General features: G+C 38.6%; 1 protein-coding gene across 13 annotated transcripts in view; it reads right to left on the bottom strand.

The window, feature by feature from the left end:
- TENM3 (teneurin transmembrane protein 3) overlaps positions 1 to 17594 on the bottom strand; it is a 459642-nt gene that overhangs the window by 164820 nt on the left and 277228 nt on the right. For 9 of the 13 annotated variants that reach the window (XM_017827399.1, XM_017827086.1, XM_017827468.1 and 6 more), the window contains one exon: positions 9901 to 10110. The exons of 1 other annotated variant lie outside the window; for it this stretch is intronic. In XM_017827399.1, the coding sequence (XP_017682888.1) occupies positions 9901 to 10110 (210 nt within the window). Of the gene's footprint in view, positions 1 to 9900; positions 10111 to 12768; positions 12859 to 17594 lie in introns of all 13 variants that reach the window. 3 more of the 13 variants (XM_017827878.1, XM_017827715.1, XM_017827634.1) reach the window with 1 other exon arrangement.

Here is a 17594-nt window from a genome sequence, read left to right as displayed (position 1 = left end):
TTGTTAAACATCATACCATTGGATTCAGCCCACTTATCCAGCCTGTCCCTGGGGGACACCACTAGTGACCGGCCGCCAACTGGATGCAGCACCGTTCCCCACCACTCTCTGGGCCCGGCCCTCCAGCCAGTTCCTGACCCAGCACAGAGTGCCCCTGTCCAAGCCGTGGGCTGCCAGTTTTTTCAGGAGAATGCTGTGGGAGACGGTGTCAAAGGCTTTGCTGAAGTCCAGGTAGACACGTCCACAGTCTTCCCCTCATCCACCAGGTGGGTCACCTGATCATAAAAGGAGATCGGATTGGTCAGACAGGACCTGCCCTTCCTAAACCCGTGTTGGCTGGGTCTGATTCCCCATCCGTCCTGTAGGTGCCGTGTGATCGCACTTAGGATGATCTGCTCCATAACCTTGCCAGGCACTGAGGTCAAACTGACAGGCCTGCAGTTTCCCAGGTCTTCCTTCCGGCCCTTCTTGTGGATGGGTGTCCCATTTGCCAACTTTCAATCATCTGGGACCTCCCCAGTGAGCCCGGACCGGTGATAAATGATTGAGAGCAACTTGGCAAGCTCTTCTGCCAGCTCCCTCATCATCCTTGGGTGGATCCCATCCGGTCCCATAGACTTGTGAGGATCCAAGTGGCTCAGCAGGTCACTAACTTCTTCCTCCTGGATTACAGGGGGGCTATTTAGCTCCCCATCCCTGTCTACCAGCCTAGGATGCCAGCTGTCCTGAAGACAACCTGTCTTACTGTTGAAAACTGAGGCAAAGAAGGTGTTAAGTACCTCAGCCTTATCCTCATCTTTGGTGACTGTGTTCACCTCCATGTCCAACAAAGAATGGAGGTTTTCTTTGCCCCTCCTTTTGCTACTGATGTATTTATAAAAACACTTTTTATTGTCCTTAACAGATTAAGTTCAAATTGTGCTTTTGCCTCTCCAATTTTCTGTCTACATGACCTAACTACATTCCTAAACACTTCATGAGTTGCCTGCCCTTTTTTCCAAAGACGATAGACTCTTTTTTTCCCTAATTTCCTGAAAAAATCTCCCTGTTCAGCCAGGCCGGTCGTCTTCCCCACCAGCTTGCCTTTTGGCACATAGGGACAGCCTGCTCCTGCACCTTCAAGATCTCTCTCTTGCAGTATGTCCATCCTTCCTGGACCCCTTTGTTTTTAAGGGCTGTTTCCCAAGGTACTCTCCAAACCAGCCTCCTGAATAGGCCAAAGTCTGCCCTCCAGAAGTCCAGGGTAGAGGTTTTGTTGATGCTCTTCTTTACTTCACTGAGTACTGAAAACTCTATTATTTTGTGGCCACTGTGCCCCAGACAGCCTCTGATCACCACATCTCCCACCAGCCCTTCTCTGTTTGAGAACAGCAGGTCTAATGGGGCCTCACCCCTGGTAGGTTCATTTATCAGCTGCAACAGGAAATTATGCTCCATACACTCTAGGAATCTCCTAGGCTGCCTCTTCTCTGCTGTGTTGAGTTCCCAGCAGACATGCGTCAGGTTAAAGTTGTCCAAAAGAACAAGAGCTGGTGATTTTGAAACCTCTGCCAGCTGCTTGTAGAATAATTCATCAGCCTCTTCATCTTGGTTGGGTGGTCTGTAACAGACTCCCACCAGGATGTCAACCTTGTTGGCCTTCTCTCTGATTCTGACCCATAAGCACTCAATGTTATGGTCACTGACCTCAAGTTCTAGAGAGTCAGGAGACTCTCTGACATATAGAGCCACCCCTTCACCTTTCCTACCTTGCCTATGTCTTCTGAAGAGCTTGTAGCCATCCACTGCAGCATTCCAGTCATGTGAGTCATCCCACCATGCTTCTGTGATGGTGACTATGTCATAGCTTTCCTGCTGCATGATGGCTTCCAGCTCCTCTTGCTTGCTTCCCAAACTGTGTGCATTGGTGTGCACGCACTTCAGTTGGGCTGCTGATATCACTCTTAACCCTGGCTTAGGCTCTTCTCTGGAGAGCCTGGTTTCAAACCCTTCCATCTTCAAACCTAGTCTAAAGCACTTGCACACCATTTGTACCTCTGGAAGTCAGCGTAAGCAGTAGCTGGGTAAAGTTCTCAGCTTTGTAATTTGTAATGAAAATAAACTCTCTATGTGACTATTTCCTTCTCCTTTTACATTCTGCATTAACTTCTACCATAAATTTCTTACAGTCTATTTTTCTGCACAAGAGCAGTACATCCTTGTTCTAATCGTGACTTCAGGATTCTTCCATTAAACTGTAACAGAATTTAAATTCAAACTCCTTATCTTGCAATTAGGAATGTCTGTTCTGTAATCAAGCTAGTCAAAGGAGATGATGCAAGTGCAAGCACTGGCAAGCATGGAAGGATACATTTTTGACTCTTGTTTATCTATCGTGCCAGGTACATGTTAGTTCATTTTAAGTGATACGACATTTGGATGCAGCATTCCTCCTTTGATAAAACTGTATTCTGCTTTTATAGTTCACTGTATTTCAGAATGAATTTATCTTCACAGATTTTCTTAACTTGCATGATTTTTTTTTATGTGATTTTTGATGGGGAAGGTAGGAGCAGAGGAAATGTCTCTACATCAGATCATATCCACAGTTGGCAGGTTGTCCCATCTGGCATGCATTCGAGTATAAGATGGATAATTTGTCACTCTGAATCCTCTGATTTGTGAAAAGGCCAAAATCATCTCTGGAAAGATATTTTGCAGCTAATGATACAGGAGGTGTGGGGGAGACTGTTCTTTGAAGGCTACAAAGGCCACAATCTGAGGAGAAATAATTGGTCTTGGCTCTTCTATTAAGTAAAAGAGATCGAAAACGACAAAAATCTTTTAAGAGCAAAACATGACTTACAACAGTCAGATATGAAAACTAATTGCCCACTACTTTGCAAAATTTGATTTTGGAGGGATGAGGGTGAGATTGGGGAACCGTAATTTGCTCTTGGCAAACAGATAGAATGCTTAATTAAACTGAACAAATGTACATTTTTGTACATTAAGGGAACAATGTTGACAGAAGTTTGGCTTAAAAACCAATGAAAGAGGATAAAAAGATGGATTCATGAAATTGAAATCAAATATCAAAAACAGATAAAAAATTAACTGGCTAGCATTCAAGACATGATTTTTAAGTTTTTAAAGCAACTATATTTGCCCCAAGCAAGTGGAACAGATAAATTTGTTGATCTGTACCTGAAAGCTATTTGCCTTCCTGCAGTGTCTGACTTTGGACTTACATGCTTCTGTAGCTACTGAGGAAGACACAGAGGCTGAAATATAACTGTCTCTGGCCTCAGGAAAGAAGTCATCACTTATTTTTATAATACGAACTTATTCCATATTTACAGAAAGCTTGTCAAGTGCATCTATTCAGCATCATTCTGAATTTATGGGTATCAAACGTTTTGGCTTACAAAATATTTACATGAGTATGTACATGTCCAGAAGACACTGGCAGTTTTCATTGAGATCTGGGAACCTTATTTTGTAATTTTGCAGGATATAAAATGGTTCAGCAAGTGGGAAGGGAAAGTGCCTATTGTGCAAATGATTTATTGTGGAAGGTCTGGACAATTTCAGAGTGAAGTCTGGTCTACAGGACAAATCATATTCTGTTATGTTTACCCAGGCAATGCATTGCAACATGCAGACTGCTAACATAACACACTTAACATAGCTTAATACGAAAACCTCTGTCATAAACTACCAACTCTTGTATACCTGATTTGAAATGCACACAGGTATTGCTAGAGAAGCTCCAGAAGGTTACCTCAGTCCAGTCTCCTAAGTGAATGTAGATTTGTTCTCAGCAGTATAAGTTACATTTTTATTTATTTTAATTTCATGTTACAAAGTGACAAAACTTCTGTCACTTCCCTTGGGACAGACTTACATATCTTAATACTGTTAAAGAGTTTTTTCTGATGTGCCTAATCTTTCCTTATTTTCACCCTATTACTTTTAATTGAATCTCTATGACATATACAACATGTTCCATTCCATCCTGGGTTATTAGTTTCCCTTTGCCAGCACTTAATTAGTGCTTAGACTATGTACTGAGTCAAAATTTTAATCTCTTACCTATTCCCATATATTAATACCTCTAACCTCATAATTGTTTTCATACAAATATATCTGAACAGTAGAATAAATAGCAATAAGAGAATTCGGCAGAAACTTTGAAAAAGCAAGATGCCCAAATTCCAAACTTATATTCCATTGATGCTGTGTCTATGAATCCCCCTTTGCTGATATATTTGTACCCAGCTCAAACTGTACTTGTGAGTCAGACCATGTTGCAGATTTGTCTAATTAAAATTCTCTATCACCATTTCTCCTTAGATTTTTCCTCAATACCCTGCATCTTCTACCAGCTTACATTTTTCAGTTCTAATTTTGCTTGATTAGTTTCTGGCCATACAATTAATGATCCTTCCTTGCCCTCTTCTATTAACACTTTGCCCCCAGTTGGCACTCAGAACACTTGCTGTTTAGTATCATTAGGAAATTTTTTTAGTGCCACTTTTACTCCTACATCCATATAACTAATGAGGATGTTAAATAAAGCCAAGATTATAGCATATTCCCATGATGTTCTTCAATACAACTCCTCCTATTTGAACTACTATTCTTAATTTATTACCAGAGTTTATTTCAAACCAAACAGGTCTGAGTTAATTTTCCAAGCAACATCTTAAGACTAGTGTCAGACCTGAAAACAAATCGTATGTACTGATACAACAATGACAAATCCTAATTTATCATGAATTTTGAGACAAGAGATTAAAAAAATCTCATTAAACAATGCGGATACCCTCAGAGATTCCAGGGAATTCCAGTTCTTAGAATGATGAAAAGAAAAAGAAGCAAATTATACTCCATAAATAAAAAAAAACCCCTTAACAGCTTTTAAGCATTCAATCTCATTCCCCCAAGTTTGTTTCTTCTCTCCTAGAACATGCCCACCCCCTTCCCCTTCTTTTGTTCCCCAATAATGAGAACTACTAAGCTGCTGCTCATTACAGGGCAGGTGACAGCTCGGCTATGAACTTCTAGTTCACCAGCACATGTAGGTTCCCTTGTGGAATAACTCGTGGCAAAGCAGCAATGGAATAAGATCTGGGCTTGTAGGTACTAAAGGAGTCCTACCAGAAAGTCACACAGCATACTTCCAAGATGTTGGATAAGACTGACTTAATTTGCCATGGGCCTTTTCAATATCTACACGTTATTTCCAACCTTCTCACAAGGGGAAAGTATGAAAGGGGAAATCACATTTTCCTCTTTCCACCCTCAAAGAAGCTGCAAAGGAAGAAAAGATGCCTTAAAGTCACTTGTGTCTTCCACTAACTTTTAAAGCAGATCCCCTGTGTGTACTTCTTCATAATTCCATTTCATTTGCTTTTGGTGAGGAGGAAAAGGCAGAAGTGAGGCAGCTTGCTCAGTTATGGTGGTTATACATGAATTGAGGTATTTATCCAGAAAAATAAAACATGAGAGTTAGAAGGAAAATCTGAACTGTAAAAAAACCCTAACAACCCCCTAACGAAATTCACACCTAAGCTCTGTACATGTGTTATATCTGGTCATTCCTGGTACCACGCTTGAGCATTTGGCCCCTACTCTCTTAGGTACTCATACAAAAGTGGAAGATTCTGACTTTGGCTTCTCTACATTGTGGTATGATAAAATAATAGTAATTTCAGTATGGCAGAAACTTTTGTATAACCTCTCCCATCAAATTCTAATAAGTCACGATGAATTGAAGTCCTCAAATTATGTTTATACAACAATTATGCCACAGTACATTTGGTGTCTGTAGAGTGAGATGTCCTATAATGAGACCTCTGAATATGGAGACTTCTTGTATGTTTTCATTCAACCAGCTTTATCACATTATTTTTTCTCTTTCACAAATTTACATTCAGAATTATGCTCTAGATTTCCCAGTTTTTTTGCTCCTTGAAGGAAACCTCAGCCATTTTGAACTGAAAAACCCATCAATCTCCAATTCCCATGTGGCTGGAGCAAATCTTGTTTATTGTGCATTACCTGGCAAGACCTTGATCAAGGAAGAGTGAAAACCAGTTTATATTATACTGAATTTTTTTCATATCTTTCCATTAGATAAACTATCATCACAAACTGTTAATAAGAAACATAAGAACCTCATAAAACTTAAATGTTCAAATGTACTATACAAATGCTGCTGTGAAATACATATATTTTGCATTTTATGGTTCTCCCATTATATTTCCAATTTAGGGAATTGAATTTGAATTTCTAACTCAGACTCTTCAACTACATTATCAGTAGCAAGCATTAACTATATCCTGTTTTCATAGTCACTGCTTGAACTAAGAATTTAGCACAGTACTTCTCATTATATTAAATTCTGTGTCAAGACAAGCTGCTACTAATTTCAATAAATTCCCCTCCGAATTCTGACTAACCTATAATTTTTCATGGAAAAAGATTAAGAAGCTTATCAAGATGCTTAAATACACACTTCACGTGACTTCTATTGTTTATAAGACTTTATGACACAAGGAAACCCTCTACCTCAGTCACATTCAAGAATCCTTTCTTCCCAGCACCCAGTTCACTCTTCCTCTCACTTAAACAACTGTTTACCTTCCCTGCAGACATATTGAGATGTCCCCGTTTCTTATAAACCATATCACTCTTCTTCTAGAAACATAAAACTAGCAAATTGTTCTGAAATCAGAAGCCAAATAGGCTGACTGCTGTTAACAACCCATACACTGAGCTGCACTGTGGAGAAGAGGAACAAGTAGAATTAATCAGAGGTGCTATGTAAAGGAAGAGTTATGACTGATGGTCCTAAAATTGATCTCCTCCTGAATTTTACAACTTATTAACACAGTGCTTTTAGAGAAATTAAATGATTCTTATTAAACTGTCCACAACAGTCCTCACTGGATCTGAATTTTTAAAGCTACTAGCAATAGCTCCATGAAGACTTTACCTTACATGTGGCAAGCATTTGATAACTCATTTTAGTAATTCTCATTTCTTTTTTAGCTCATTTCTGAAAAGGAAGCTAATTCCCATTGGCTGACAAAACAAACTAATCAGACCCAAAGGCTTAGATTAATATAATTCTAAATACATAATCAGATCCTTTAAATTTTGAGTGAGTTGATCAAATAAACTACATTGATCAAATGAACTCATTCTAAAGGAAAACAAACAGATGTTTGCATAGACTAAAGAGATGTTAATTCAACTTGCTATTCAAATAAAGTCAATATAAATGAAAGTAGTTCAATAATATAATTGATTTAGATCAGTACCTTTTTTATCCTTAAATGCTTCAGCAGTGATCCCTGACCTTCTACCAATATAAACATTGGACAAAGTCATCTGGAATATGGCACTGGAGTTATTTTGTACCCGTTAAGATTAGACAGCATGGAAAGCTTATATCCAGATCCAAAACAAAAAACAACTGATGAAAAAAAACTTCTTTCTGTGAAAGTGTTACACGTGCTGCATTATTTATCATTTTAGCTACAGAAAATACAATATTCAAATAATATTGTACCAAAGGACACAATTAAAATGTATTTACTTTCTAGGGTACATTTTGGAGAGATCCACATACTACAATGCAGTGCTACACAACAATGCAAATCATTGAGTAGAAGAAAGCTGTAGCTAACTCAGAAAATACTTTTCAAATTCTGCTTTTCCCTGTTTTACAAACATACTTTCCCCCCATCAATAGGCCATCAGCATACAATATGGGAAACCAACCATAAGCAAACCAAGTAGATAATCCAAGCAACATTCATATATGTGATGGGTGAAAGCAATCTTTCTTCTAGTAACACAAAGCCTCATCCTGCAATTGACTCCAGGAATGGAAGCCCACTACCAGAACACCCATGGGCTTCTCCTTATCCAGTAGAAAAGCAAGCAAGCCCAATTTAAATTATAGCAATCACTATATATATAGTATCCGTGGTTAGCAAGATGAAGCACTTCTAAAAACAAGTCTAATCTTGTGGAGAAAGATTATTAGCTGTGTTGTATGACCACCAGCACTACCAGACTATGAGTGTACTATATATCATTGATTTAATTTTCGACAGCAGGAACTGCAAGCAGTTCTGCTACAAATACACACTGAAGGGGTGAGTGTATACTGTAGATAGAGGAGATGGGGAGCACAGTGGGAAGAAAGAGGGGAAGGGAAAATGAACATATACTTGCAGAGTATGCCACGTTTACCTTCTGCTTAGCAGAAGTCTTACAAAGAACAACGCTCTCAACATACACCATGGTCTGAACTTCTGTCCTACTTGTAATCAAATCCCCCTTATTTTGTCCTGCTAAAAGGCCAACACTTGACTTGGCATGGGACCAGATGAAATTAATTTAGCCAGTCTGGAATGAAAGGGCTTAAGGAACATTTCCTCAAGGTTGGCAAACTCTGACTGGCAAGCAACTGTTCAGAATTTCAGAAGCAGCAAAATGCTCAAATCTAGAGGAATGATGAACACTTACTAGCTTCATAAGAGGCTGAGAGACGCAAGGAGATCATCGCAACTATTCAAAATTTTTAGCAGTTTTGTCTTGCTTTTGCATTTTTTCATTTGTAAAGGAAGGGTTGGTAGGTACAGTAATCTAAATGTATTGACTTCTTGAACTAAACCAGGCTACCTTTTGGATAATGCATACATTTTCTAACAAATTTCATATTCTTAGACATTAAAGAAAGAAGACATCTTCATAACACATCTTAATTATGACAATGCTTTACCAGGTTTTGGAGTTCTTCACAGATTAAATATTGAGCAAGTTGAACATGCAAAAATAAAGCTATCATTATTAATTTTAAAGATCTTAATCCAAATGCATCAAATTCACACACATGACTACTCTTAGCAGACTGGCCTTTTAGACACAAAACCAAAGTTCCACTCCAGCCCAGGAAGAGAAGCTCAAAGCTAGTGTTTTGCTTGGCAAAATAATTCTGTCCAACCAGCTGATGCGCAATTTGCAGAGAAATATTTCTCCAAACTCCCTCTAGTGGTTCATCCATAGGTGAGTTCTTTACAATCAAAAGACAGAAATGGTTCTTAGAAGGTGAAGTAGCTTGTTCTAAGCTTTGCTGACCTACTGAAGAAGAGTGTGAATTAACAAATTATTCTTCCAGTGTGCCTACACCAAGAAAATCTGTTCAATCGTACAACAAAAATGAAATCCTGTGGTTATTGTATTTTTGTATGTAAAATAAAAAAAAAAAAAGGAAAATTGTGGTTTCTTAGAGCATGATGCATAAGCAGGGACTGGTGTTTTAAGTATGTCACTCCCGTTACTTACTCATAGTGGTTGGGAGGATGAGAAACATGGAAACATAGATCTCAGAAGCCACCACTGCCTTCTGGCATCACACAGCTCTCTTCCTCTAGAACTTTTTTCTCAGTCTTGAGTGCCCTATCCAGTAACATACAAATCCTGCTCTCCTTGCCTAAGGAAATGAAATGAATGGCTGGAACCTGCTGAACTTGATGATATCTTTTACATTATTCTGAAGCTAAATATCACAACAGTTTAACCAACTTCATCCTACCTGTTAAAAAGTACAACTAAAGGTTAATCACTTGCTAAACTACATTACATAATAAATCAATAATGGCTATGGTTTAATGTAAGTATTGCATGTTAAAATTACTTAAATGAGCTTTCACATATTAGAAGTTATTTTCTACTCTTGCTTATCCTACAGTAAAACAGAGACATAATCTGTGACATTTAAAGGAAAAGCAGTTTAAAATACAAAGTCATTTTGATATATTTAATTTTTATTAGACAATTTCTTAGGAGGATGGCAAATAAAAGGGTATTTAAACTATGGACAAAGTGTCCTCTTCTTACCATGACCTGGGACAGACACTGGATTAGTACCGGTCTGTACTAGATATGAGCTGGCAGTATAGTCCTCATCTGTATCAGAGTCCTGAACTGGCTGGTTGGCATTATTACTTAATAACCACCTCTGGTTGTCATGGAGATTGGGTGATGGAGGAGGGGAGTGTAAATGTTCAGTAACTGATGGACTAGATGAGGAGGATGGCATGGGAGGACCTATAAAAAAATAAAAAAAAATTTAAAATATGGATCAAGATATTACAAAAAACAAATAGTTTATTTTTTGCATTACCAAAAGATGAATAGTCTATTTCAAATAATAAAAAGAGACGGACAAAGAAAATGACAATTGCCTGTAATAAATTGGTTTAAGTGCTTTAGAAAACATAACACAATGGCATGACTTGATATTTCAATGGACAGTGTCTATCATACAGGGTTTCTTCTTTGAGTGGGACACTCCCATCTTAAAATCTATTTATGACAGAAAATAATACAGATAAGCAAAGAAACAGGACCAGTTTTCCAAGCTCACACATAAGGAAACTCACCACCCTAAATTTCTACCATACGAGTTGCTCTGACAGGATTTTTAGTTTTCAGCAGTGTTTCTCAGACTGTTTAAAAGCTATTAAAATGTTTCACCTGTCAAACTTGTGTCCATCTGCACAAGTTGTTTTAAAACATGCATATAAAATGACTACATCCCATTTCTGCACCTTGAAAGTACTTTAAGGGCACCATGAAGGAAGACAGATTTAAATAAAGCTTTAGGGTACCATAACAGTGCATTTAGTCCTTCAGTGAAACAACAATTAATCCAGAATGCAGCGGAGAAAGAGTTACCTAATTTACCCTGTGACTATATGGATTCTTTTAAGTCTTTAGTAAGCACAGATCTTACTCTGAGAGAGTAAGACTGCTGGACTACTTTTGAATAAAGTTTTATGTTGCCTGTATGTGGGAAATTGTACCAGAATATGAAGTAGCTTTATTACATAATTTATGTTAAAACCAAAATTAGATTAACCTGCATGGTTATCATTCATAATTATGAATCCAAACTTAAAATAGAAGGAAGGGGGCTTTTTTTCATCATGTAATGATTTATTTTTATGGTACTCAGCAGCACTGTTATGCTGGAGAGGTGCTGCACTTCTCAATGTTAAGTTTAATACAATAAATCATATTGGCACCAATAGCTTGAATTACCTTCCCTCCACCTCCCTTGTACACTGCTACAGTCATGCTAATTATTATTTTTTCCTTCATATTCAGTTTATCCTATCACGTCATATCTTAAATATCTCTAAAATACATTTAAAAGTCCAAATCAATTGGTTTCCCTGACAGTACGCTACACTGATGAGTAGCAACTCAGAATGAGCATCACTTGGTTGCTCTGGCTTACTGAGCTTCTCAGTTCAGAAAACACTGTCTGTCAAGTGTGGAGTGGAAGTGTGAGGCTATTAGCAAAGCTCCCACTACTACACTCTGTGGGGATAAATCTCTGCTACTGTCAAAATCAAGCGATTACCACTAGGAAATTATGCAACTTTTTATAAATAAATCTAATTCTGGCAGGCACGTCATAGAATCATAGAATTGTTTAAGTTGGAAAAGAACTTTAATATCATTTAATCCAACCTGTAACCCAGCACTGCAAAGCCCACCACTAAACCGTGTCCTTAAGTACCCCATCTAGGTGTCTGTTAAACACCTCCAGGGACAGTGACTCAACCACTTCCCTGGGCAGCCTGTTCCAATGCTTGATAACCCTTTCAGTAGAGAAAGTTTTCCTAATATTCAAGCTAAACCTCCCTGGCATGCTGCTAGCTCATGTTCAGCCGGCTGTCGACCAGCACACCCAGGTCCTTTTCTGCTGGGCAGCTTTCCAGCCACTCTTCTCCAGTCCTGTAGCACTGCATGGAGTTGTGACCCAAGTGCAGGACCTGGCACTTTGCCTTGCTGAACAAAGCAAATTGCCTTAGCCTATTGATCCAGCCTGTCCAAATCCCTCTGTGGAACCTTCCCACCTTCCAGCAGACCAGCACTTCCGCTCAACTTGGCATCATCTGCAAACTTACTGAGGGTGCACTCGATCCCCTCCTCCAGATCATCGATAACAAATTTAAACAGGACTGGCCCCAGTGCTGGAGAACTCCACAAGTGACCAGCCACCAGCTGAATGTAACTCCATCCACCACCACTCTCTGGGCCTGGCCATCCAATTAGTTCTTAACCCAGCAAAGAGTACACCCGCCCATACCTTGGGAAGCCAGTTTCTCCAGGAGAATGCTGTGGAAAATGGTGTCAAAGGCTTTACTAAACCAGGTGGATGACATCCACAGCTTTTCCTTCATCCACTAAGTGGGTCACTTTGTCATAGAAGGAGATCAGGTCCATCAAGCAAGACCTGCCTTTCCGAAATCCATGCTGTCTGGGCCTGATCCCCTGGTTGTCCTGTACATGTTCCATGATGGCACTCAAGATGATTTGCTCCACAACCTCCTCAGCACTGAGGTCAGACCGACAGGCCTGTAGTTCCCTGGGTCCTGTTTCTGGCCCTTCTTGTAGATGGGCATCACATTTGCCAGCTTCTAGTTACCTGGGATCTCACTGATTGACCAGGACTGCTGGTAAACAATTGAAAGCGGCTTGGTGAGCTCCTCTGTCAGCTCCCTCAGTACCCTTGGGTTGATCCCCATAGACCCAAGTGTGTCTAAGTGGTGTAGCAGGCCACTGACCATTTCTCCTTGGATTACAAGGGCTTTATTCTGCTCCATGTCCCTGTCTTCCCGCTCAGGGGCCTGCGTACCTTGAGGACAACTGGTCTTACTATTGAAGACTGAGGAAAAGAAGGCATTGAGTTACCTCAGCTTCTTTCTCATCCTTTGTCCAGTAAAGGATGGCTATTCTCCTTAGCCCTCCTTTTGTTGCTTTCTTGTCACAAAGTTACATGGTCTGCAGAGAAAAGGGAGCTAGCTGTAATACGAGCCAATTTTTCACAAGAAGCCTAGGCCAACCAGCTGGGACACGTATTTCTGCACAGCTTCATCCAGCACTGGCAGACTTCTGCAGCAAGCTCCTCTTTGATTCCAAGTGCAAAGACAGATAGCTATCTATACTGCCATTTATAGAATATGCTGCACCTTAGGAAAAAAAATACCCAAAAACTTAACACACTTTCTAGAGGAATCGTAAATGATGTGCATATTCCTTTCCAATTTTTTTTTTTTTTACATGGAATGAAAGACATCTAAAAATATTTGGTAATATCTGTTACTGAAGTCTTAAACACATTTATAAATCATAAAAATCATTAAGCATGAAAAAAGCCAATTATATTTTCCATACAGCATAGAGGCACACAACACAAAGAATACTTCATTCTAAGAAAAACCACAAAGATACAACTACTGATTTTCTCCCCCTGTTCTGCTTCTTTGGGTATACACCTAGAAAAAATTTCTGTTAGTCTGCTTTGACTTTCTTGCCTGTCTTTAAAAAACAGGAAAAGGTCCCATGTTTACTATGTGACTTTGATACAAGAATAAGCTATTTTTCACAGGCAAGTATTTTGGACTTAAGAGTGCTTAAATCTCATGTTTTAGGTCAGTTATGAGGATCAACACACTTTAGTTTGTTGGCATTTTCATAATTGAAAAGACATGACTTCAAATGTACTTAAATACTTCAAAAAATTATCTCACATGAAAAAGCAAAAAAGATTTGCAGAAAATATAAGCAAACTCCAGCAAGAACAGATTCAACATAGCAATATTTAAAGAGGTGAATAAATTTGCTAAGGAAATTATATGAGTCCCAAAGAAAGTAAAACCCAAAGAAAACTGGTTGTAAGAAGAACATAAAAAAACACACCTGAGCTAATAATGGATACATTAAATACACATGTGCAAGGTAATTATGTTAAAAAAAATGTGTACTGTTCTGTGCTGTGATCAGCACTGATCTAAAAGACCGTATAAATTAACAGTTGGAAGCAGAGCTGATGTCACATGGAAAAGCTCAAAGGGACAAGTATGATAAGTGCAACCCATAAAAAGATAGCAAATAAACAATGGTGAAGACTGCCATCAGTGGACTGGTAGCATTGCATGGGAATTTCTATATGAAGCATATTAAGGCTTAACTAAGTCTAAGGCTGAGCCTCTGGCAATTGCTGCTGCCCAACACCACAGGTATGAGAGCAGGAATGCAAAGTGAGGCTGCTGCAGAATGTGGCAAGGACTGAGGATAGAGCAGGGCAGAGCTGTGCCTTTACCCCCTGAGCCTCAGGGACACTCCCATCTGGACAGAACCCACACCTTACAGTCATGTACAAGTTTCCTACAACCTTTCCCTTAAAAAAAGAAGAAAAAGCTATTAACTGCATGGTGTTACAAAGAATGAATCAAAAAACTGCTCAGCTTTCGTATTTTATCGGTCATCACATGCTAAAGAAGCACTTTGCTTCAAAAACAACAATGGGTGCATAGATGAACTGCATCTGCACTAGATGTTTTTTAAAGAAAATAGTATTGGACACTTTTGGAACACGGCATTTAAGAGAAAAGTAGGATGGAAGAGAAGCAGTAGTAATGATCTCCTGCTGTTGCAGGGTGGGTGGGCTGAAATAGATGACCCAGAAAGTCTCTGAGGAGCCCTAAAACACAGGTACTTATGAAAACTTCCCACTAAACTCCTAAAGTTTTTGCTGGCAATATGACACTAAGAAGAAGCAAAAACCTTGTTTATTTTCTTTTCTGATTATAATTCATGAGGCAACAAAAACTTTCCTGAACTAAAACATGATCTTGAAAACATGTAAAGCTTTTGTTGCTTCATGGATTTCTTCAATACAGAACTTCTGTTTGTATACCTAGACTGTTTCTCAAAACCTCCCATTATTAATTTACTTCCATAAGATGCATTGTGAGTTACATACCTTGAAAATAATTTCACTATAAAAATTTGAAGGGCCATTATTTTAATCTCAATCAGGTTGCATAAATCCTATGCCTAACTTATGTACAACTTCTGATGGCTGCTAAGGCAATGCAAGAGCAGACAGTTCTGTTTAGGCTGTGTAACTATGGCAGAACAGTGCATTTTTCTTTTCATAGTCTTGGCAGCCCGTGTCACTGAGACTGAAGGAAAAAAATCCTGTGTCTGCATCTCAAAGACACAGAAGGAGAGTCTTATTTTGAAGTTAGTGGTAAGGAGTACTTACTGACTGTCAGTAAGAAAATGCTATTAAATTACAAATTGCAAGGTAGATAGCTCTTTTCTTTACTGAAATTAATGGGATTTTTGTTGGTGAGTTCATGGAAATGAAGATTTCATGTTATATTAAATGGCACTATTATGTCATATAAACCCAAAAACATACCCCATACTGTGGAAAAATATGTTATACATATAATGGCTCACTAACAGTAGCTATATATATCCATTTTGTACTTTGCTCCTCACAACAGGAAAGGACAGGTTGCCTATTTTTTTTTTTAATAAAACAGTTTAAGTGATCTTAACTGGGATAAGATCAGTGCTTTTTGGAGGTCAGAAATAACGTCTTCTGGCTCAGTTAATTAGAAACCAAAACACTTTCTAACATGAAGGACACTTACAGACCTTCTGAATCAAGCTGAGATGAGTCTTTGCAATCTGTTCTAGGACTTCCCAGTGTGCTGAAAGCTGTAACACACTCTTGTTAAGAAGGGCACCTATACCCTCCTAACAAATTTACTGATCACATCAAAATTTCAATTTCCAATGTATCACATGTAAATTGACCCAAAAAAGCCTCATAAAAAAACCCCCAAACACCACACTTGGTATGTACAACCCTTAATGACCAGATTTTGGACCTCTTCGTCTCTGCATATAGTGCATTAAGTTAGTCATTAGTGAGTTTCAATTGTAAACTCATTTTTTATTACGGACTCCCTGTATGCTCTCCAACCTGTACGACTTGGCACTGGCATTTATCTCTCTGCTGGATCCTGCAGCCTTCTGCAGTCAACCTGCAGTGACAGTTATCTCTTAATTAATACTCTACATGCAAATGGAACTACCAAAAAGTGCTGTGGCATAGCACACAAAGAACAATTATTCATTACCAACACAGTTCTTTTTATCTGCTTATACCATAGTCTACCTTTGTAGTTACTGTGAAGAAAGATCTCCCCAAGGAAACACATGCATAGACAGTCTTTCAAATACATACACATATATAAATAAGAGTGTATAAATCCATCTATAGTGAAAAACACTGCAGAAAGAAGAACTATGTACCAAGAATTCTTTCAAAAATATCTTTCAAATGCATAAAAACAATGTTTGCTGTCTACTGTGGGTTCTCTATTTAACTGTTTTTGTTTTGCTTTATTTGTACACATAATGGATAATGACCTTTTTACCGGTGAACTGGGAGGTGTACTTTTGAAATTTCAAATTCTTCTGAGTGCTGATGAACTGTGACTGTATGTCAAATGCAAACCTTAAACACAAATGACATCTAGTTTCCCTAGATTTCCTTAAAAATTTAGTACTTCTAAACAAAACAGACGCATTATCCTGACATGTATTTTAACTCACAAAGTTGTAACTACTTCTGTAGACTGTGAAAGCTGAAACTTTATAAGACTATAATTAAAGGACATTGATTTGAAAAACCAAAGTAATCCACTAGAAAGCAAGAGAAATACTGGCCTGAAATATTGTAATTTTTTTCCCCTTTTGGAAGCGTAGTATAATAACCACAGTCTGTAATATAAAGCTGGTAATTATCTTCTGAAAAAGAGAGAGATTTCTTGAGAAAAATGGTTATGCATTAGAACTGACACTCATTTCTGAAGCAAACACTTTGTGTTTTGAAGCATTTTGGTTTTTTCAGAAAGTTAACAGCTGCTGCTCAGCAGATTGCTAAATGAAAAGGAGTGCCCTGTTCTTTCAGGGGTCAGACTGCATGACCACAACAGCTCCTTCTTCAATCCTGAGTTCAGGCACTGTTCATCTTCACTTTAAATGGGAGTTTTTGTCTGTAAAGAAATTGCAAAATCTAAGTCTTAACAGACAAAGTATCCTAACCAAAGTGCATTGCTCTTCTTACTTTTTTAAATTATTTTTTACTATTATTTTTTTCAAAAAGAATTACCTTATAGCTTCAGAGACAGGTGCAGAGCAATGATCCACTCATCTAGGCAGGAAGTTCATAAGCTGAACTAAAACCTCAAGCACCTCTAGTATCCAGGTTTTACTTTTCAGGAGCTATTCTGCTTGACTCAACTGAATCTTGCACTTTATTTCCCCCAATATTAATGAAAAGTGGGCATGCAAAATATTGGAAGGGGAACAGAGAGCTATTTCCAGAAGAGTGAAAATCTTCAGAAAATCATTATAAGTGATAGGTCTCCACATTTTTAGAAAAACATTCTTCTTCTTTGGTGAGTTGGGGGTGCGGTTTTTGACAGAAGCAAGCTGAAATCAATGCCAGATTGCAAAATATTTCAATGAACTCCTATCTCCATTTGAGATGCAAAAGTTCTCACATGAAAATGTCACCTCTCCATTAGAATCTGCTGGGATTCAGGGTCCTCAGCCTTGTGATGGGAGTCTCATAAGCACAGCCGGAACAAGACGACACCAGCTCAGCCACCATCTCAGTTGTACAAGTCACACAGTCACAGTTTTGGCCA

The sequence above is a fragment of the Lepidothrix coronata genome, unplaced genomic scaffold (assembly GCF_001604755.1).
Source record: "Lepidothrix coronata isolate B3197 unplaced genomic scaffold, Lepidothrix_coronata-1.0 Scaffold0, whole genome shotgun sequence".
In the NCBI taxonomy this organism is placed as follows: domain Eukaryota; kingdom Metazoa; phylum Chordata; class Aves; order Passeriformes; family Pipridae; genus Lepidothrix; species Lepidothrix coronata.
This window is presented reverse-complemented; position numbering and strand designations above follow the sequence as displayed.